The 24,001-nt window shown below is 32.3% G+C and overlaps 1 protein-coding gene across 1 annotated transcript in view; it reads right to left on the reverse strand.

The window, feature by feature from the left end:
- Nucleotides 1-4,659: 4,659 nt before the first annotated feature.
- LOC128235799 (hemicentin-1-like) overlaps nt 4,660-24,001 on the reverse strand; it is an 89,576-nt gene continuing 70,234 nt past the window's right edge. The window contains exons 6-17 of the mRNA XM_052950594.1: nt 20,291-20,587; nt 19,882-20,178; nt 18,176-18,457; nt 17,397-17,705; nt 16,862-17,170; nt 12,668-12,970; nt 11,233-11,379; nt 9,989-10,028; nt 8,815-8,903; nt 8,378-8,393; nt 5,235-5,311; nt 4,660-4,914 (exon numbers count right to left, since the gene is read on the reverse strand). Coding sequence (XP_052806554.1) covers nt 4,859-4,914; nt 5,235-5,311; nt 8,378-8,393; nt 8,815-8,903; nt 9,989-10,028; nt 11,233-11,379; nt 12,668-12,970; nt 16,862-17,170; nt 17,397-17,705; nt 18,176-18,457; nt 19,882-20,178; nt 20,291-20,587 — 2,222 coding nt within the window. The 3' untranslated portion in view covers nt 4,660-4,858. The remainder of the gene's footprint in view (nt 4,915-5,234; nt 5,312-8,377; nt 8,394-8,814; nt 8,904-9,988; nt 10,029-11,232; nt 11,380-12,667; nt 12,971-16,861; nt 17,171-17,396; nt 17,706-18,175; nt 18,458-19,881; nt 20,179-20,290; nt 20,588-24,001) is intronic.

Here is a 24,001-nt window from a genome sequence, read left to right on the forward strand (position 1 = left end):
TTCATCATGGGCTCCAAGTGGTTCAAATTTAATTCCCAATATTTTAAATGAACTCAGAAGATGAATATCTATTATTAGCTACTTAAATGCAGCAAAGCACAAATGCCTTTATAAACATTATAACATTCAAGTTAGTGATACCCATAAGTTTGCTCATTTGAATACATACTCAATGCTACAGTTGAAAGAAAATTGCAAAATAAAGCGACAAAAGTAAATCACAAATGTTGAGCACAATGGAAAGATCACCAGTGAGAGTAAAACATGAAGTAGAGAAGAGATATATGATCAAGTGCCATTAAGAACTTAAAGTGTTTGTAAGAGAGAAAAGTAAACCATTTAAGACTTATTGGCGCAAACGGATTGTAGATGAGAATGTGGGCAGGTCATGTGCTTTGTATAATCAGGTTTGTTCGAAGATATGTAGAAGAGATCGAAATGTTATACCATATGTGGTTGTTGACTGTTTTTTGGTCGTGTCCGTGAATTAATTCATAATATTCGTTGATATTAAGTATCAGTTTTTGCTCGTTAGAACCTAAATATAGTGCTTACCTTCAAGTATACAAAAAGTTACCGCGCTCCTTTAAGCATTCTATACATTAAAAATTCGACGCTATGCAATTTAATCACTACTTTGACTGCATGAAATTTTATTTTATTCTTACAATGTCCTATAAATTAAACGAATATGAATAACACAAAGTAAAAGTATTTTTACAGTCTTAAAACGTATAGCAAAGTTGTTGTTTTTCCAACACAAGCTTTTGGTTTTGAATTAAAAAAACAATCAATTTCAAATAAACGCGTCCATAATATTCCTGAGACTAGTCTTCCTCTGTGTGTATATTTGCCCCCGGGTTCAAACTCACCCCAGGGATAAATGTTGGTCATTTAAACGCAGAAATATAAAACATGAATTAATTCCGAATATTGTTAAGACTATACTTGAAGGCAGGCAGTTTAATTCCGTGAGTGCATTCAAAGCGAATACTTTAAATAAAACTTAACTCGACAACAATTATGATAGGCATGAAAAGTCATGCAAAATAACCAAAGTCCGAATATTCTAGGATGTTGTATCGCCAACGCGTGAATGAATAACCAGAATTGATCAGCTTTGTGAAACTGCGGTACATCTGACCTTCATCGAACAGTTTCAATGTTTATAATAATAATAATAATAATAATAATAATAATAATAATAATAATAATATTAAAAATAATAATAATAATAATAATAATAATAATAATAATAATAATAATAATAATAAATAAACTTTTTATTTAGTGTTGCACCAGGAATAAGTTCATGACTTTAACCGATAACCCGAAACATTCAATTAGAAAGTTAACTATCGTTCTAATGCTTGTAGTTACTGCTTTTTACATATTTATTTTGACTAGTTCTTCAAAATGGAGTGTTAATGTTTATAGTAAGTTCCCTGTTCACATCCAAATTAACCGTGGCATTTTAGTCAAATGAATGTGTATTTGTATTAAGCGTACTGCATAACAACCCCGCATGTAAACATGTTTGGTATAAATTGAATCAGTAAAATATTCTAATCCTAGTTTCACTCTTGTGAAATGTACTTGACACAAATATATGAGGACACTGGTTTTAACACATTATTCAATTTTAACTTCTTGTGAGCCCCGTTTAAAAGCTCAGTTTGCTCTCAGGAGCCCTTCTCAACGCTGATCTTAACTAGACAATGTTATATTCTGTACAAATTCCAATCGCGTATTGGAAAACAGCTTATTAGTTTAACAGCTTTATTTTATTAAGGCACAAAAACAGAAAAACAGAGTACAAATGATTACACAGTTATAATGTACATAAAAAATCATAATAATGTATAATATGCTACATTGTTATCTATCCTCGTTATCTTCAATACATGAATGTTCTGTTCATGCTATATATCAATGTTATCAAAACGGAACGGTTGTAAAAATACCAATAAATGTTAAATTATAAAAGTTCATTTAAGTTATATGCTTACTGAGTACGAATTATACCAAGCCGTACTTAAATGTTGGTATCGTTATTGTTTTAGCTAAAATCAGCTGTATTACTTTATCGAACGTAATGTGGTTCTGCTTTAAACATATGGTTGACTCAGACTGCCTACCAATGAAAATCGTGGCGCTTTTATACTCGCACAGTAACCATATTTTGACGGAACGCCACTACCATGAAAATTGATTACAATTCCACCCTAAACGTTGGCGGTGTAAACAAATTGAGTGGCAATCATGTGACCGCCACACAAAAGAACGTTTTAATATATGTATGGCAGCCATCTTGAAAATGTTCGCTACTGATGCAAAGAAAGGCTCTGGACGAAGCTTTCAGATTTTTAATATATACATAAACAAATAAACAGGATGAGTATACATGATTGATATAGATACAGATACAAACAGATCTTGACCTAAAAACGGCAAAAGTTACGCAAACAAATAGCTGACATTTTGCGAGTACAAAAAAGTTACGATCAATAAATACAAGAAAAATGGATATATCGTCGCACCGGCGTTGAGGAAAACAAATGTATGTTTGAAAAAAAACACACATCGAAGGAAGCTACAATCCATCGTCTAAGATCTTAAAACATGTTTATATTGAATAACGATTCACTATGTGCTTGTAATTACAAGATGGGATACTGGTATTACATATCTAATTGGCATTTGGACAAATGTGAATCCAGAGTCAGTTTATGATATTTATGCCCCACCAAATGTTAACATGCTCTAAGTGGAATGGGGGTAAGTATATAATTAAATTACTTTTCAATATAACATGTTATTATTAATAACTTTCAGTTAATACTGTACTAATAAATATAATATTTGTTCATCGTTAAATGGTTCATCTATTTTATTAACATAAACAACACTGTCCGTGTTTGCTTGTGCACATCAATATTTTAGAGAACAACACCAATTCTAATTCGGATTAAAATTGTCGAAGTCAGATGGCGCTGCGGTCCATTATAATCTTATAAATAGGAAACTTGAACTCGTGAACAGATTTGTATTTCTTATTTTCAATGTAAGCTAGGCGCACTCGCATTCAAAAAATAAAGTTACGTTGTTTTCTTATTAAAAAAGCTCAAATATCTTTTTTTACATGCTCGGTTAAGTTCGTTTTCCTTAGCTGATGCAAATAAAAAAGGCTACAATTGAAGTATTGGTGATGTATTTAATTACCTTCACGAAACGATTAACAACTGTAAAAAAATAATCAAAAAGTAATACAATGGAAATCAAATTATGCAGAAAGTCACGAATCAATCATAAATTTAATGTATTTAATTATCGTCTCCACATTACATCAGTATCGAGTATTACCTCCAGGATTGGCAACTACTGCATTAGTCAATGCCCCATAAACCAACACAACTTGCGCACGAGGTTCATGGTAATGTGGTACCACTCTTCCCGGGGAGTTCTATTGGTTCGCAGTCAGGTGAAACAGAGGGCCACGGATAAGGTTCTATGGGGTTAAGGTGTAAAATGTTAAAGGTAAGCCGTGGTGTATGAGGACTTACGTTGTTTTGCTGAAAATTAACTTAGGGCGTTGACGTACCATCCGAACGACTACTGGTTCAACGATTTAGTCAATATATGTTCTGGCAGTCAGTGTCCCTTGGAAAAATTGTGCACCTGATCTTGGCCCATTCTGTCACATATCATGTTACATTTACTTGCTGTTATAAGCGTGAAATTGTCGAAAGAAACACATTTAAACGTCTAGCGACGGCCTCTTGTATACGTCCACACTCCAGTTTTGCCTAAATCCTAGCGCGATTTTCATGAGTAGGCATAGCAAGTAATGAAAAAACTCCTTTTGTCCAAAATTCATTCTTTAAACTAATGTCTGGTTATGCATGTGCTATTTTGTGTTAGAAAGCTGCATGGTGCAGTTGAATAAGTATCACGTGCAAAACAGTCGCTGATTCACACTGACTCCATTGATGTTTACTGGAGCGTATTTGTTTCTGTGCGTACCAGAGAAATGAAATAAATGTATACATTTGTGAAAACGATATTTTTCTAGACTTTTAAATTTACAATAGTTTATATTGTCGAAAACATACATATCACATGCACACTGCATGGAGAAAATCAAAATTTGGGTGAAATAAGCATTCTTTTTAGTTTTGTATGCCTGTAAATTGTCTAAAATCAATTTTGTATATTTAAGACGGTAAATGTCATAAACATGGGGATTGCTATTGAGTGTGTCGACTGTAAATAACAATTTTGGATAGTGTGCCGCTAACGCGGTGTTGGCCTCGACGCTACCTATAATGTCTCTCAAATGTATATAAAATACAAATTTGCCTTAATACTTTCAGACAATTTTGAAAGGGATCATGTGAAATATTTTCCTAGATGTTTTTTCCCTCTTATTTCCGTTTAAAAAGACAAATCAATTATAACCTATTTTGGACGATCCTTGTATATTGTGTAATATGGATTATTTACAGATGTCCCAACGTAAAGCTTAGGTGCAGCCCTCCGGTTATTATATAAAAAGCAAAATAAAATAGCATCATGCATGCTTTCATATATGATATAATCAGGACTAATTGAAAAGTTGTTTTTGTAAAAAAATAAATAAACACACACTTGACACCTATCAATGGAATCCTGCAAATTAAAAAGTAGTTTCATAACTCCAAATACTTCATTGCTTTGATATCCTCAACAAAGAATGGTTCAGCATCGCTTTACAATATAATGAATGTTTCATAGGCAAGAAAAAGTACAAAACCCCTAAAACTTCACTCCTTCTTACGTCATCATACAGCCTTATGCTTTATAGCTACCACTAACTTATCTAAAGCACAGACTGTGCCGGGTTCTTCAGCACTGTGTTGTTGTAAACGGGATCATCTACAAACCAAGAAAAACAATGAGAACAAATAAGATGCAAGAATTCTGCTTTAAAATTTATTTTAAATCAATGTTTTTTTCCAATAAGTTACACATACAATCTATATTGTATACAATGCTGGGTGATTCTAATTACATTTTCCTGTTCAATTACACTACACATTCAATTATTGATCATAATATCTATAGCTTTCAAAGCAAATTGATATTGATATTTACTTTAAAAGTTATACAACAATGACCAGATAACTCGAATGTTGAAGAAGGGAATCACCTGTCTGATTAACAAAACATATATTTAATGTATACAATGCTTGTACCTTTAACATTTTCGTACGAAACATGTGTCTTTGAACCAGGCGCGTCCAATGGCGTGTACACGTGCACATTGCCGAGACTGAAACAAAGCAAGTTTGTTAACTATTTGAACCCGATATATATCGCATGAAAACGTTAAAGCAAAAACAAAAACTTAAGTGTGACCCGGCCTGCATCGACGTTTGGTTTGCAGTTAAGACGATTTAAATAGATAAACATAGTTTCCCACGACAGGAGAAGTTTACTGAGACAATAAAATGAGCAAAAATGGTGAAAAGAATTTCACAATTTATAACTGAAATTCATTCTATGAACAGGATTGTCTGCATATATATATATATATATATATATATATATATATATATATATATATATATATATATATATATATATATATATATATATATATATATATATATATATATGTTAAGCGGCCAACTGTCTAACGCGGCCACGGCCACTAATATTTGTCCCCGTGAAGCCATAAAAACACTAATTAGCGGCCACTAATCACTTGTCACTGACAAAGTAATTTTTGCCAATACACAGCTTTATTTGATACTGAAGTAGACGGAAAAGAACGACAGCCTTGGATATTTCCGTCGTCCAATGAAAATGCCTATTACATCACACGATTTCCATGCGTGTTTACTTATCGAGAAATCATGTAATGAAGATATTTTAATATATAACGAAGTTAATTGTTAAATACCAACAAAGAACGCCGGTTTTAATAATTATAAATTTACAGTTTGCACTGTCACTTGATGGTGGGAAATGAGTTACGATGTGTATTCTTTTCCGTATTAATTTTCGGCTTAATACTTCTACGAATGGATACTTACATTGCATTGTTCGTGATATTCTTTTTAAATTTTGGTTATGGCTGACAATAAAACAAATCAGAAGTGTCTGACTCTAAAAGAACGTCTCGAGTGTATTAAATTATTAGAAAACAGCCGTAGTGCAAGAAGAACTGTGGACGGACTCAAGTCAATTTCTTGCCTATGCTAACAACTGAAATCCAAACACTAAAAGACAGAGGAAAATTACAGGAAAAGAGGACTTAATGAACTTGTGTATTCATGGGTTTTTACCCTCAAAGTGACATGCTTGACATGATAATGACGGCTCAATGTCAATGCACTTGATATTAGAGACAGAAGTTAAGCAAACGTAAATGACTGATTACTTTAAAAATGTACTTGTAGTTGTGTGGACTTTTTTTTCTTATTCTATGTATTAGCTTTTATCTATTACATTATATTTGTAATTCTGCAATAAAGTTGTTTTTTCTACATTTGTATTCAACCTTCTTTAATGGTATTGATGATACTGATTGTGGGGTGAGGAAGTGGTTTAGATACATAATCAACCTCTGTTTGAACAAAGCCAGAAAAGTGTCAGAAAAGTCCAACCTGGACTAAGTGGCCAATTGTAGTAAGCAGCCACTTTTACCTTTTCCTAAAGGTGGCCACTTTATACAGGTTTGACTTTATATATATATATATATATATATATATATATATATATATATATATATATATATATATATATATATATATATATATATATATATATATATATATATATATATATTCTTATATTGATCCTTTCATTGACAATTTAAAATATTTTGTGTTTGACTGTGTTATATGTGCAATATGCTGAATGATTACGGTAAAATTGCACAACAGAAATACTGTATAAATTTGTATAAACGTAGTTCAGTCATTTGTAACATAAATGTCGGGAAATAATGTTATAGCGACGGTTGTATGCGACCAGGTTTTTTTTCGACCGTTTGTCGTTTAGAAACTTAACTAGATTAACTTGATTATTAAGTTTCTGCAATAGGCTAGTTCATCGAGACGTTGAATTGACCAAAAGAGGTGAAGAGTGTTTTAACTTTAAAGTTAGTCAAATATCTTATCTTATTCAATTAGGTTTCTTTTTTAAAAAATATATTATATTATTTTATTGTAACTCTTTTATAAAGATGTAAAGGTTTAACATTGGAAATGATATGTCACAGAACATTTGGCATTTGCAAGGCTGACAATTCAGACGGATCTAACTTTATTTATGTCAAATGTATATTTTTAAGTATGCATTTTTGTAATCAGCTAACGCCTGTCAGATTGTGAGGAGTGTGAAATGTGTGAGGAGTAGCTGCCAAGGTCACAGCGGGAAACGCTTTAGAATCTTACATTCATCTGAACATTTCTGTTGTGTCAGTTTTTAAGGTTTAATACATTTTCAAATTTACAACTATAAGTTGTAAATAAGTATATAATAGCATTGTTTTGTATACGTATTTGTGACATTTTATCTAATTGAATTGACAATTATAAATCAGTATCTTGAAGGAAAGTAAAATGTGTATAAATTTTGAATAGTTATTGTGTTAGGAATTCATTTAAAATAGTTTATGGATAATACTGAATTATGCTATATGTTAGATAATTTATTGTATCAGAGCCATGAAAATACATAGTATGCTTAAGTGAGCTTTGGACACGGCACATAACATAAATTCCAGACTAGAAATTCTATCATTAAGTACATTTTCCAATTAAATATCATTGCCGAAATCAAAGATCTATTATGCGCTTCGGACGTCAGATCTAATTTAGTAAATTAAAGTTACGTACACACTTTTAGTTTCGTTATTTACTCATTCCCATTTAACTATAAATAAATAAACATTTTAAAAATACTTACAATTTTCTGCTACATGTAGCCCTCAAACCATTTGAATAATTATTTGTACTTAAGGCATAACTTATTTATTAATTTATTGACACACCAACCCTTACCAAGGGTAGTTCGATAAACGTCAGACTTATGTGTACATTGGGTGTTACTTTGACGATAGATATGTCATAGACAACAGTTAAAGGATCAGTAATAATGAACGGCAGAAATAATATATTAACTATGACATACGTAGCGCAATTTACGCCAGTGATGGCAAAAAAGAAATAATTGGTGCCGAATTTGTGATGCATCATAGATTAACGATTCCCTTAATGTTGAAATATATTTCAAAGAAAGACAAAATGTCAACTGTCTCCATGTTGCAATTCATACACTTGTGTACGTCTTGAACTATCAAAGGAGTATTTTCATTTGTTTATCTCACCCATTGTCGCCAATATCTGTAAAATAAAATAAATTTATCAACAACAGGACGATTTGTATGTATACCAGAATACATGTATAATCATGTATCTATATAATTACAATTGCAGACTGTCTTTAAATGTATATTTTAAGTTAGCAAGTCCATCAATAATTCTAACAGAAAGGTGACATACAATCGAAAATACACAATTAAATCGATGTATTTCAATATGAGACTATACTTGTCAGACATTCCTTAAGCTCTGTTACAACCAATGCGATTACAACATCACACAAATGATATATAATCACAGTCAATTAGGGAAATGGTTAACCCCGCTGATGTATTAATTGGTGTGGAACCAAACATTTAAGACCCAAAATATGTTTGTATAATAATCAAATTTTGCAATAAAACAATAAAATCGTTTTAGATAAGTAAGTTTAAAATCTTACCAAGAGCAGCGTATGGGGATTTATCCGTTACCATGGAAATATCTTCATAGGTCTGAGATGCGTTATACCCACGAGTATCACCTCCTTGTCTAAAATTACGACAGCGTACTTCATATATCTGTTGTGCGTCATAGGGTCTTAATATCATCTTTATTCTGATAACCATTTAATCATGTTTAATGCGATTCTATACACTACAAACGTTCAGTGTTATCATTGCCTAATGGGGAAATTATTGTTTTCAATATGACGCATTATTCTGAAAAAGTTCAAAAAACTTTTCATGCAACGTCTGCCAACTGTTTTGAGCATATGTTTGACAATTGACGTTTCAAGCATTCACTTTAGTCATCGCTGGATATGACAAGGACCCCACATTATAGCATAGTGGACAGAGGGATACCTTTTAGGGCATGCTGTCATCTAAAATTTAACCCATGCAGAAAACAAAGGCTCTTAGATCGTATTGTTTTCTCTGCGATTTTTTAATTTATATTGATTTGCAAACAAATATTTCATGTATGCGTTATGACCATACCATATGCAGAGATAAACCAAAGATGATCATCACCTTTCATGTACATTTGAAAGTTAGTGAATGGAAAATGAGTTATTGTATTGTATACAATAGCAAATCACCATCTGTTCCAAGCACAAGTAACGTCATCGCATGTTTAATAAATCATATTTAACATATGGGAATGTACTTGTGGACCACAGATCATGGGACTTTATATTGGTAAAACACGTATTGACAAAAAACAACATATTGTTATTTCACATAAAGACTAATTAATGACAAACTAGTCACACAGATTTGATTCCTGTTCAATACACATCCATTGATGTTCGAAGTTTTATTCACATTCGTCCAATATCTTTAACAATTCGGTTTCGATATGTTTTGTTCTAGCATACTTTTCTAGTCAAGGAAGGCAATTTGGGAACATTTGTTACAGAGTTATATTTTTTGTAACATATCGATGCTTCTAAATCATTTTATTCCTTATTTAGATAAAAAATAAGAAGATATAATGCATTTGACTAAATTGACAAACAAAACGTAATTCAGACACTCTTAACGTGTGTTCATGAGGACAGACAGACAGCTGAACTGGCATACAGGGTAATAAGTATATCTGTTTCGTATTTACTCACTGAAATGGTGACTTACGTATCTATTGTTTTATTTGTGGTTGCATCATGATACAGATCTGAAAACAAATATCAAATATAATTTATAGCTCGATTATTTCCCAATTCTTTGTTCCATGTATATTCATGTTTATTACTAGTGCATATTCGTTTGTAAAGTTGGAAGCTATTTAATGAGAAGAACACACAAAATGGTCTCTCAGTCCCTTAAAATTCCAATTATTGTTTAGAAGTAGCTGAATTGGACTGATATTTTTGTACAATAGCTCATTGACCTTTATCCGAAATAAAATCTGCTTATTTCCACGTAGAGATGATAAGACCACTTAATTATTCAATTGTGTTTCGGCAGGGTGTATGCATTTGATGTAAGAGTGCGAGAATTAATTCGTAGTTGCAACGTGAACGTCTATAATAGTAAATAACAAAGAGTAACATTGATGAAAAAGTTAGTTTGATTGTTTGCACATACATTGCTGTGCAATGACATTATCTTAGCACTGATTACATATCGTGTGAAAGTGTTGCCTAAATCGCATTGAAGACTTAAGTATATTTGTGTCACGTTTATGGCAGCGTTCAACTCAAAGGACATATGGATGGTATGTGCGATTTGGGGAATTATGTGTTTAATAAAATTGGGTATGTACACAAATATTTGAGGCAAGTTAAAACTTGATATAACTTTTACGTAAATGAAAGCAACAAACATACTTTTTAAAGGTAAAGTTGCAGAGTAGAAACTCAATTATTTGAGGGCCACAAGTGCAGGTTTATGTAGGAATAAGTACCGCTATAATAGCTGTGTCAAAAGTAAATCTTGGTAGGGAGACAAACGCCGGTTCATTCAGAAAAGCTGATATGATTGTTGTGATTTATTTCAGGTAGTATTAAACGTGATTCACAATGCAAGTGGTTAAAAACTGTTTAAAGTCAAAACATTTTGAAGTAAAAAGTCGCACATTACATTGACAAGCATCCGTTATATTTTAAATAGACATAGGAATAACACATTTATCTGTAGGCCATCGTACGATCGTGTAAGAGGGCTTGTTATAAACTCGGGTGTTTGTTGAGAGAAATGGATTGTATAACGTGAGATCATCAATGCACAAAACCCTAATTAATTGAAAAAGAATGAGCTTAAATTGGCACTCTAAGTTATATTCTGGCCATTTAGAGTATACCCTGTAATTTCAATTGTGCCATATTATTTATACAAGTGCTATATTCTACATAAAATATTCGCACTTGAAATCTCACCTTTCCGAGATAGTTTTATTGAACACAAACAGTCAATGTTGTACTTTCGTCTCAAAACAAAGACCACAACTATCACCAGAATAATCGCTGCCACTATTCCCCCAGTTGTTCCACCAATTATAATTCCAGTGGTTCCAGGTGGTGATTCTAGATTTAAACAAAATAATTTTTTAGCATGTAAACAACTACAAACTTATCTTGTAAGTAAGCATTAAATATTGCCAAGAAAGAAAGCACCATCTGATTAATACCTTAACCTCTATAGGAAAATATTATTTTTGATCATATCTTATACATCTTTGGTGTGCCGATATCCAAAACTGGTTTTAAGTTTGGACTAGAGTAAATAAAGGCACATTTCACTGAATTTGCTTTTATTTTTAACTCAGGCTTTCTGTTCCTGTACTTCATTACCCAATGTTGTCAAAGTAATTGGTTCAGTAGATCATCCAAGCAATACTTCTGTCAAAATATGTGAACGTTTATCGTAGCAATGTTATTGAAATATAGCTCAACAAAGCAAACAATCTGTGAAATGATTTTAAAATCAGAACAGTGCACCTGTTATTTATGTGAAGGGGTTATTTTCATGACAAATGTGGATCAATTACTGTCACTCACGTGAAGCTCTATGTTATTTAAGTGCAGATCAGTACTCATTAGATTCATTAGGATACTAACTCTTACACCTGTGCGTAAGACTGCATTAACTGCATTCGAACATTAAATCGTAATTCATTGACTTGTAGATAAATTGCATCACAGACTGGTATGATTTAAATCGACCGATGCTTGTAATAACAACTCAATAAATGTTGAGAGGAGTGTTTGTGGATCTTTTTATCACTAAAGAATATTCGCTGTATGATTTGAATATTGCACCCCATGAAAGAACGAGCAATAATACCGCTTTCGAGCAGCTACTGTATAAGTAAACCATATTTATTTGCAAATGAATAACACAAACACTTGTTGAAGCACTCAATTAAACAAAACCATCCACTGAGCATGTTAAGTAGAAAGCCGTTGCTATTTCAGTTATATTTGATATACACCAAGGACATATTTCAATTATTTTCTTAGACGTATTCTGTTGAACTATATACATCGTGCACTTTTCACTGATTATGTACTCAAAAGTAAAATATTTACTGAATCAAGTTCATGGTATAACTTTATTATTTTAGTTGGAAAAAGTATTCACACGACCTTATTGCATTTCATTTTAATCAATAAGTTAACAGTACCCGAAAGAGACGAAAAAATGTTTTATTCAACAACGCAATAATGACGGCTACAAGTGCAGCATGTCGAATTTTGCAAAAGAAAACTGTTTAACAATTACTTTATGGCTACAAACTTAGTGTATCTACGCATGTGATTACCATTGATAGCTGTTGTGTATTTGTTTACATTTGGTTGATTTGTTACGTACCGACAAGTAGTTCAGTGTCGAATTGGAGTGAAGAATTTTGTTTACAGTTTCCTTTTTCGTTTCTTGAGAATAAAATGACATTGTACGTCGATCCATCGTTTAATCCTTTAAGTATTATTTTGTACTGTATCTTCTGGTCAAGCTCATCTTCCGTTAGAACCAAGTATTCCGAACTTTTAATCATTTTGTACAAAATAATAAATGTTTGCTTAAGTCCACCATTGAAGTGACTGATCCACCCGATAGTAGCTGAAGACGATGTCGTTGCACTGTATGTTAAACCAGTTGGACACTGAGGGACTTCTGTAATAAAAAAACTTCAGAGGCTTGTGTTTTACAAAGGCAAACTTTTGTTTTGACTGACATTCGTTTATTGATGACGTCAAAATGTTTCATGCGAGTGTAAGGTTGTGGGATATTCTAAAATGCTCAAGGTCAATATTAGTACGTATAGCTTGAATTGAAATGAGATGCCTAAATACTCGTTATTGCAAACTCGTGTTCATACATTTTGTTTTCATTCCGTCTTGTTCTTTACACCCTCATAATAGCGGTTGCAAGAACCAAAATTTGGCCGTCTCCTTAATGTTACTCATTTACATTGTTCACGTTCCAATCAAGTTTTCAAATATTTTCGAAAAATAAATTCAAGAAAATTAAGACAAAAGAAAGTAACCAGGTGTATTAAAAATGATCGTGTTTTCTCCGTTCTTAAAACGTGTGTTCTTGTTATGTTTTCATTTTATTCGAGATGATAACACTGTTAATAGCTGCTTAAAACATTTTTTTATTTTTGCATGTGTTTACGTAATAGCCTATTCTAACATGCACAACATTTCTTGTAAGCAAAAGCCGATACGCTTAAAATGTTTCCGGTAATTACTTTATAGTTTCAACAATATGAATTATATATTTTATATGCAATCAGTTCTACGTTACTTGCATATATGGTGTTTCATTATACCTATATATTTATGCCAAATCCTTTTTGTTGTATCACTGTATCGTTCGTTTTAATAAATGACAATGTGTTATTGTGATATATTAATTTGCCACAAGAATAACTGTAACTAACTCTTTCAGAATTAAATACATATAATTACCCATTTAATTTAATCACTTTATATAAAAAAGTTCATTTTCTTAAAAGAGGTCATTTGATATCTTGTTTCACTTGTACTTTTTTCTAATCTCATTTATACTAAAGTTCTATAATTCACTTACAACAATTTGTATTTTAAAGCATTTTGTTATGGCTTACGTTTGTTTCAAGATGAAATTTTACTCCCAAAAAGATTTTACATAATTAATTCAATTGTTTTGATATACCAAAACTGATGAATGCATGTCGACATTTCTATCTTATGAGACGATAGTAGATCACAAGTAATATTTAGCACTCACCATTTTAATATTGTTGCGTTTTCAGCTGTTAAATACACTGTTTCAATCTTGTTTTTAGTAATTAATCGTTAACTCACCCACAGCATTTTCTGGTCGTGTATAACAGACTCAGGTAGAATATACTTTTTAAATTAATATTATCTATTTTACTCTAATGTTAGGTATTGTTTTGGTGATGAAAAACAAATTATTTCATGTTTAGCAATTATGTTGTGATTTTCCTTAACAAAATCAACTTAATTTTACATATTTAGAACACATTTGAAGTGAAGTCAGTGCATAAATTAATCGACATTTATCTTCTTGTTAAATACATATAACATATTTTTATCTAAAATATAGCTCTAAACCCTATCTAGGATTATAATGCAAACGTTAAACGGAAAATATATTTAAGTCACTTTTCTTGCACATAGGCGACAAATTGATGTTATTATATAACTATTATTACGGAAGTTACAGGGTGCGTTTTTATTACATTTTGCACTGAGTTTAAGCGTTCGAAACAAATGTATATATTATTTTAGTATGATTTCACTAGAATAAGGTTTATGTATGAATGCACCATGAACCACAAGGGGGACACCTAAAATTTGCACTATTTTCACTGTCCCAAAAACAAGTAACAAATTGCACGGATTTTAGGGGGTTCCATTAACGTCATTTTAAGGTGTTAAAACATTACTTTAAAGCAAAACAAATGACTGATGGTTAAAATTAAGACTTAAATGTATGATTTATTAAAATGATTTTTTGGGTGCACGATATTCTGATAAATGCAAGAATTACTAGAAAATTAGTTTTTTTTTCAAAAAAAAAAGATATTGTTAAAAACAGGTTAAAGATTCTGTACCAAGGCAAAAGTATTGTTTTATACTCATCCTTTCAAGAAATGCAAAAAAAAATGCACTTTAATGGATGTAAATTATTCAAACTTCACTATTATATAAACCTGGTCGGATGCATAAGAAAAGAAGAATCCATTGGCCTTAGGCTTAAAAGTAAAAAAGGTTTATATAAAAGTAAGTACGCTTTAGTGTTATAGGTTGCATATTATTGTAAAAAACTTTTTTTGTTTTTTTACTGCTAAAATGCTCATCTTTTTCGGACGAAATGTTTATAAGCCTGCTTAAAGGGATGTGTTTCAATGAATCTACTTTCTTTTGATTGAATTTGATACTGATCATTTTTTTGTAATAGTAATAGTAAGTCAAATAATGACCACCTTTGTCTGCAAACAATAATAATGTATGACTTTTTTGTTGATGAAAAAAATAAAGATTTTATCTAAAAGAACTGGTATTATATTTCAGTTTAATGAAATAAAAATGGTAATATTTTAGTTTTATAAACCTAAAACATTAATGCTTAAACGTTGAACAAGAGTTATTCATGATATACTTTATATCATAATGACGATATGTTGACTCAGAACTGACGTATTTTATCAATTAATATTTATGATATTAGCAGAAAATGTATTTCTTGCTTATTTCTTTTTTTGAAAGATATAGGAACATTTAGGATCAAAATTGAATAGTACAAAGTCCATGCAAGCTGCAAGTACATGTTCATTTTATTTCCAAGTCGACAATTCACCAATGTTCTGCATATAAAAGGTATCATTTATTGTGTTTTATAGACATTATTTACCAGTTTTCCCTTCTAAAGATGGTAAAATAAAATTTATACCATCATATGTAAATGAAAGAATAACAGAAAACAGTTAACCTGGTCGGATGCATAAGAAAAGAAGAACCCATTGGCCTTAGGCTTAAAAGTAAAAAAGGTTTATATAAAAGTAAGTACGCTTTAGTGTTATAGGTTGCATATTATTGTAAAAACCTTTTTTTGTTTTTTTTTACTGCTTAAATGCTCATCTTTTTCGGACGAAATGTTTATAAGCCTGCTTAAAGGGATGTGTTTCAATGAATCTACTTTCTTTTGATTGAATTTGATACTGATCATTTTTTGTAATAGTAATAGTAAGTCAAATAATGACCACCTTTGTCTGCAAACAATAATAATGTATGACTTTTTTGTTGATGAAAAAAATAAAGATTTTATCTAAAAGAACTGGTATTATATTTCAGTTTAATGAAATAAAAAATGGTAATATTTAAGTTTTATAAACCTAAAACATTAATGCTTAAACGTTGAACAAGAGTTATTCATGATATACTTTATATCATAATGACGATATGTTAACTCAGAACTGACGCATTTTATCAATTTATATTTATGATATTAGCAGAAAATGTATTTCTTGCTTATTTCTTTTTTTGAAAGATATAGGAACATTTAGGATCAAAATTGAATAGTACAAAGTCCATGCAAGCTGCAAGTACATGTTCATTTTATTTCCAAGTCGACAATTCACCAATGTTCCGCATATAAAAGGTATCATTTATTGTGTTTTATAGACATTATTTACCAGTTTTCCCTTCTAAAGATGGTAAAATAAAATTTATACCACCATATGTAAATGAAAGATTAACAGAAAACAGTTTGACAGCTTGTTTACAACATCCTACAGCTGTTTACGGCCGATTTACCAGTTTTCGGTTTGAAAAATAAGTCATTGTTTTAAAACAGGTTTGGTGCTGATTTAAAAAAAATCATTAAATAATCATTTCTTATCAATATTGAAAATTTGAACAGTTCTGAACATTTCCTAGGTTTGATAAAAAGTAAACAGAATGTCATAACAATAGTCCATTTTTAATAGAATCAGTGTTATATGCTGATAAAGCTATTCAATATAGTGTTTAATAAACAATGTTTGAATACCTTGAAGACTTAAGTTGAATATTTTGTTGAAGTCTGGATTAATTCCATTCGACACCGTTAGCAGATAGGTTGAAAAATCTTTTTTTTCAATAGCATTGATGGTAAATATTGTAGATAAACCGGCATTGTTGACAGTGTATTTGTCACTGTTGTGAACTTGAGAATACGTTGTCCCGTTCCATTTGTACCATACATATCCGTCTTTGTTCGGTACAGGATATGCCACTAGATGAAACGAAAACGTCGCATTTCCGCCAATGATCCCGGTAACATTGCTTTCCTGTTGACCTCCTGATGCTCTTGGTGAACCTTGGAAAAATGTATTGCTTTAAGATTATGGGTGTGCTTTAAAATTACAAATAGGCCTTTCTCTGAATAAATAGTGAAACCCGTTTATTAATTGTATTGATAAACACACAAAATTAAATCCTAGGCAGAATGTCACATTAAGTTCAACGTTAAATTTCGTATGTGTCTATTTATGTTTTAATGAGAATCAAAATTCAACCATTCATGTAAAATTTGTGTTTCTTACATCGAACATAAACGTTTATTTGTTTTCTTGGTGCCGCCTCAATCTCTGTGTAGTTGTTATACCCGAGACAATAGTAACTTGCTGTATCAAGACAGCCAGCTTGTTGAACATCAAATGCGAGATTAAGAAACCCGTCTTTCCTTTTTAGAGTAGCGTTGTTCTGTATCCTGTCCAATCTTTCAAATATAATGGTGGAGTTTGGGTTACTGTCAACTTCACAGTAGAAGTTGAGCGTTGTGTTTTCAACAACAGTAACATTATTCGCGTCGGGATGACTGGTTAAACCAAACTTGGACACAGAAGTTTTGTCTGCAGAATACAAATATACATGTTTATAAACATAAATAAGAATAGCATAAACAATAAAAAATGTAATTCTTGTCATTCTGTATATTCTTTAAATTTAAGGTATTACTGGTTGTATCATTCCGTTTCTCAAATGATAAGTATATGATATGGTAGTGTTAAACTGTTTACAGTCATACAGGTATCTTGTACTATACAAAAAAAAATAAAACTATTTTTGTATTTCGATTTTTTTACATTTCTCATTTGCACTTTTAACATGTATTCAAACTCTGAGCAAGGCATGCGTGTCAAAAATATAATTGACATATTAAATTTAACTCAATACTTTTAAGCTGTTTTTCGGTTGTTTTGGAACATAATTCGTTTGAGGTCATGGGATCAGACGGATTACGACAAATGATACGTTGCTACATTCCCCAAGATCTCACCCAAATCGCGTTCCAGCGTTAGCTCACAATATAAACACTTACACCATACGTTAATCTGGAAAATGCCTGTATCCTCTCCAACGATTTCATTCTGTTGTCGCGTTGGCTGCATGATGTTACGAACTGTGCATCTGTATATACCAGCATCGCTTCTGTTCAGCGATGGAATGATATGTGTCCCTCCGGTCCAGGTAATCCGGTTATATAACCGATCAATTACGACTGTTGTTTCTGTTGGGTATCCTGGCTCGTATTCACATTTCAGAGTTAATTGTTCACCTTCCATGGCGCTAAGCCTGGAAAGTTGATGCAACCGGGGCGAATCTAGTGTGTAAACATGAAATGATTATTTCAGGATTTAAGGAAAACGGTTCATCGGTTTATGAAAATATTCATTGTTTATATTCACTCAAAGTATGCAAAACCTCTCTGGTATAATCCAACCGCAGGGCTGACAAAAACATTTCAAAGCAGTTAAACGTAATATGAAAACGGCTGTTTGAACAGAAGCGATATCGGCATCTTTGTCGGCACTTGTTTCATCAACGTGATATTATTTTACCGCTATCATAAACATCACAAACTCGGTTTTCAAGCTTTAATGATATAACGAACATACAGCTTAATTGGAATATTGTAATTTCATTGGTAATCATTCATCACAGGGAATGCGAAATGGTGTATTAATCTGATGGCAACGACTTGCATTGAGACAAATATCATATGTACTGATAAAATTATGCGACATATAGATTGTCGTTAAATTCACGTCACTCACATTAATTGCAATTAAGTTGAAAATATTATGTTTAATTTATAAAATGTTTTAATAAGATCATAAAGAGTATCAAAAGCGGGTACTATCGTTCGTCTGATTGCACATGTACTAGTTTGAGATACTAAGCTTGACCCTGTTATTTATATTGCGTTATTGCGAAAAGTGACTGATATAAAGACACCTGATTCAAAATAAGATGTTTCCCGTTTGTATTGATCTGTTATTAAAAAGACACGGATTTTATTAGATCATTTATTTGAAATAGAACATTACATGCTGTCCTTTAAGTTTAATGCTGAAACAAAATACCACAAAATTAACTTGTTTAAGCAACTATTGGTTTTTTTAACTCTCGCATAAGCTTCGTTTGGGCGAATCATGATGAAACAAATGATAGAATGAGGATTGACTGAAAATTACTATTTTATATTTAAAGTGGATCATCTAAGGTGATTAATACTTCAGATTGTGAGTTTAGAGAAAACGCGTCATCGGTCCTAACATAAATAACAGTGTATCCGATATCTTTATTATCTTCGAGAAATGTTGATGCCTTTCTTTTATGATGTACAGACTAAATTTTGGCATAAATAAATTGAACTCATAAATGAAAAAGAAATCGCTTTGTATTCATTATGTAAATACAATGTGCTGTACTCAATGTACTCAATGTGTGGGAATAAAATAGTATACTTCTTATATATACTAGAGCTCTATAGAGATGTACGATGGCAGGCAATTTAGATCATAAGTTCGATAATCTAATGGATATATAGCAAATATTTTATCTTCTTTCATGTTATTGTCATTATATTGCTCTGAGCGCATTGTGTATGAGATTTGTTTGCGATTTAATATTGATGGACAATCAATTTACCATGCACAACTAAAGGAAAAACATGCTGTTTATTCTAAGAACTAGAAGAACTGTCGACTCACAGGCAAAAACAGAAATACAGAATATACATACAGAGAATGTTGAGTGTAATATTTGCAGACGACACCCCTTCCACAGCCTGGCCCATATGCGTCATTGTGTTTCTAGCCGTACACGACAAATGACCCTTCTCCGATCTGCTTATATTACTGCGGAGAAGAACACTTCCAGTCTGCTGTAGGTTCGATCCAGTCCAGGAAAATGCTGATGATGGGTTGCTTTGACTATCGCAAAATAGCTTCAAGTTTGTTCTTTCCATGATGTTATATTTGGATAAAACCATGTTACCATTTTCTGTTGTGTGCCGTAGAGTGACAGACTCGGGTGGGTCTGAATTTATACAATTTATTTGATGAAATACACTGTGTTTGCATATGCACATGTACATAAAACTTGCAGAGCAGTTACATTCTTTAAAATGATGTTAAATGATAACACTTACAATGTATATACACAGCTATAGAAGCTGACGAGGATGGGGTCTGCTCAATTCCGACAGACGGTTTCAGCACATTATGGGCTGTACAAGTCCTTGACGTGTTTGTTTTTGTGCTAATGGTGTCCTGTAGAATATGTGTGTGAACTGTTCTCGAGCCGCCTGTCCAACTGTAACTTGCGGTTGGATGCGCTTTCGCCTTGCACGCCAAGTCAAACTGCCTGTTAAACACAACTGTGATCTGGTCCGTTATCACGTCTCCATTCAAAGTGTTCATTCGTATTTCTGGTGTGGACGGGGCGTCTACAAGGCATGCAATTTACATTAAGTGAACATGCGATAGTTAGTCTGAGAAATGATAATGATACATTGTATCCTCATGTTACAGAATGAAGTTTCAAAAGCTGATACAAATAATGATACAAACTTATAGTATTAATTTACACGTGTACCACATGTATGAGTAATTACGAAATTAAAAAGCAAAATCATAGGATTGATAACCCCGCCGCCAAATTATGCAAAGTAGATGGCATGAAAATCATGTGTTTGTAGAATATTCCGATCAAAACATGCAATACGGCTGCAGAGTGATGGACTCTTATAAACATTGGATATGATTGATATATATATATATATACATATATAAAACATTTTATCAAGGGCAGACTGGACCAGAATTATTGCAAGAATTTAACCTCTAGCGTATTGGATGCAACCGTTTCGAATCAAAGAATGTCATATATAGTGTAGAAATTGGATTTGACATTAACAGCATCCGGATTAAGTTTGCAAATCCGGAATTTTTGCAAACTTATTTTTTTTATTTTTCACCCAATGTTTTTAATTTTTGTATTTTTAAAATGTGTTAGGTAATACTAATAAGAGATATTTTTTGTTTCCTGAAATTTAATTTAGAAATATGTTTTTTTGGCATTTAAAGTCAACTTTTCCAATGGGAGTCCCATTGGAAAATGGCCTTCCCATTGGAAAATGGCTTTTTCAAGCTTTTCCAATTGGAAAACTGGCTCTATTAAAATTGTGGGAGAATTTGGAACATAATTTTTAAAATTGAAATTGACTGTTTAATTAAGAATATTTTACACTCACTACGTGAAAAATAATATATTCATTAAAAATGAAGAGCCGATAGATTCATTTAAGGCATTTGTTTGCGAATCCTTCCCATGAGTGAATCTTTCCAATTGGAGGATTCCCACATTCAAAGTGGGAAAGTATGAACATTGGAAAATTCCAATTGGAATATTTGGTTAATGGGAAAATTCCAATTGGAGAATAAAGTTCAGTTTTAAAATGGGAAATTTCCAATTGGAAGGACAGGTAAGATTTTGTAATGGGAACATGTAGGAAATGGGAATAAAGAAAAATATTGCCATATTTAAAGCAAAAATTAGCAAAATTACACTTCTTACAATGTCCTTACCTGTCAACTGTCGACTTATCCATATTCCTCATCGCTGTTATACTATACAATGGTTAGCATGACGTCTAACCATCGTATTGCTTCATTAACCCTGTATCAGATACTAGTACAATTTTTTATCCGATTGAAAAAAAAAGACAAACAAAACAAATCCATCTTTCATCAATGTCACAAAAACGCTGTCGTTAAGCTTGATTACAAACATCTTGCCATTTAACCGATTATTTTCAAGGTTAAAGGCAACTAAAATTTGGTCAAGAATTAGCATTAATGAAGTTCTTTGAAGTCGAAGATATAAACTTTTTTACACTGCTATTTTTGTTAAAGACCACATGATTATGTTCATATATTTACACAAATTATAAAGGAGTCGGAGAGGTGATGGAGATCTATTGTATGAAAAAGCTTAATTTATGGTATTTATGGGTAAAAATAGTGAAGGAACGACTCGCCATACTGTCATTATTTCATGTACATTGTGCTATATGAAATTATTCTCGTTCACCAGAGTGATGGTGCCATGCGTTACACATTTGATTTATCACTATCAAACCTCTTGTAAATGAGAATGTGTGAATATGGTGTTGATAAATCAATGAATGGTTTAGAAAATAAACATTTTGAATTTTGAAAAAAAGAAGCCTGAACTTGAAGAATACTGCCATGACTAATGAGATGCAATGTGCCAGGCCGCAAAAGTTTTATCAGTGAACATATTAACAGACAATTAAGATATTACATTCAAACAGGGAAAAAGTAATATGAAAACCAATCGCTGTCGCTAAAGTAATGCACCAGTCAATGGTAAGCATCCCCCACCCCAGGTCCGGGGGGACAGTCGGTGGTTTTGTGTTCGCGCCAAAATAGCGGGGAATTGGCCTTGGACCGACTGTGTAGCTCTAGGAATTTGGTCGAAGCGCTAGCGGTTTAAGCGCCCGGCGTGCGGCACCTCTAAAATAATCGAAGTTTACTGTTTTCATCAATATCGGAGAAACAAAGGTAATCAAATAAGCTCATAATGCACCATTTCCGACTACATACATGAGGGAGTAACCCCAAATTCCCGTAACAGTTTATGCCATATACTTTCGGTTCTGAGGGAGGAGCACATGTCAAAAGTTGCGCCCCTAAGTTACTACCCCTCTAACATCTAACCTCTGCGATGTGCCATGTTTCCGCAACCTGGGAGATTTAATAAAAACGCTTCTGTTTCTGGGGCTGTGATTACGAAGTTCGTAATCACTGCTTCTGCTGTAATAAACCAAGATGATACTTGACTTCTACTACTACAAGTTACCTAGATTCACGTGCATTATTTAGCACGTTATTGCTATGTGTTTCACGAGATTTATACCCAGTGTACTGCTAATATTTAGCATTCTCAAACATTTATTGTTGAATAAGATTTTAGCTGATAGCTATTTCCTATTTGTCTGAAGATGATGAAAAACATAATCTTATTTATGTATTGCTCAACGTCAAGGTACTAAGTCACAGGCCGGGTCGAACTCGTATGGATGAAGGGAAAATCTGATATATTCAACCTCAAGTCAGTTTCCTAGTCTGAATTTTGAGAGGATACAAAAAGTATTCCTGGTGGGTACAACCTTTAAGGTAAAAGACAGACACAAATACATGCATGCCATACTTTTGAGAGGCTTTGCAGTGGATTTTAGTCTGAATTCCGGGGAATATTGATCTAAAGTCCAGCGGATTTTGGTCTTAACAATATCAACATTTATTATTTAAGACTAAATACAGAAATTTGAATGCATATTTACTTATATTTATTTAATGATCTAGAATACATACAATAAAAGAATAAATAATATATTATAAAATTATAATCAATTGTCAATGCATATGATAAATAAATAATACATAAAACAAGAGGGCCATGATGGCCCTAAAACGCTCACCTGAGTAAAAGAGTTTAACCTTTGTTATTAATATAGCTTGTTTCTCAACGAATATTGAACAAGAGCTGTCAAAGTATGTGACAAATGCCCCCCAATGTGACATTGATCTATGAACAAGTACATAACAAGAGCACCGCGAAACAGAGCATTATACGCCCGAAGAAGATTCGGCTTGAGGTCCTTTTAATGTAGTGATGATTTGTATAAAGTTATTTGAAAATCGCTTTATTAGTTACCAAGTTATGGCCCGGACACGGAATTGCTAACGGACGAGTAACAAAGATGTGGCCTGGACACAGAATTGCTAATGCCCCCCCCCCCTCCCCATGGTGATTCTAGTCTTTGAGGTATGGA

The sequence above is a fragment of the Mya arenaria genome, chromosome 5 (assembly GCF_026914265.1).
Source record: "Mya arenaria isolate MELC-2E11 chromosome 5, ASM2691426v1".
Classification (NCBI taxonomy): domain Eukaryota; kingdom Metazoa; phylum Mollusca; class Bivalvia; order Myida; family Myidae; genus Mya; species Mya arenaria.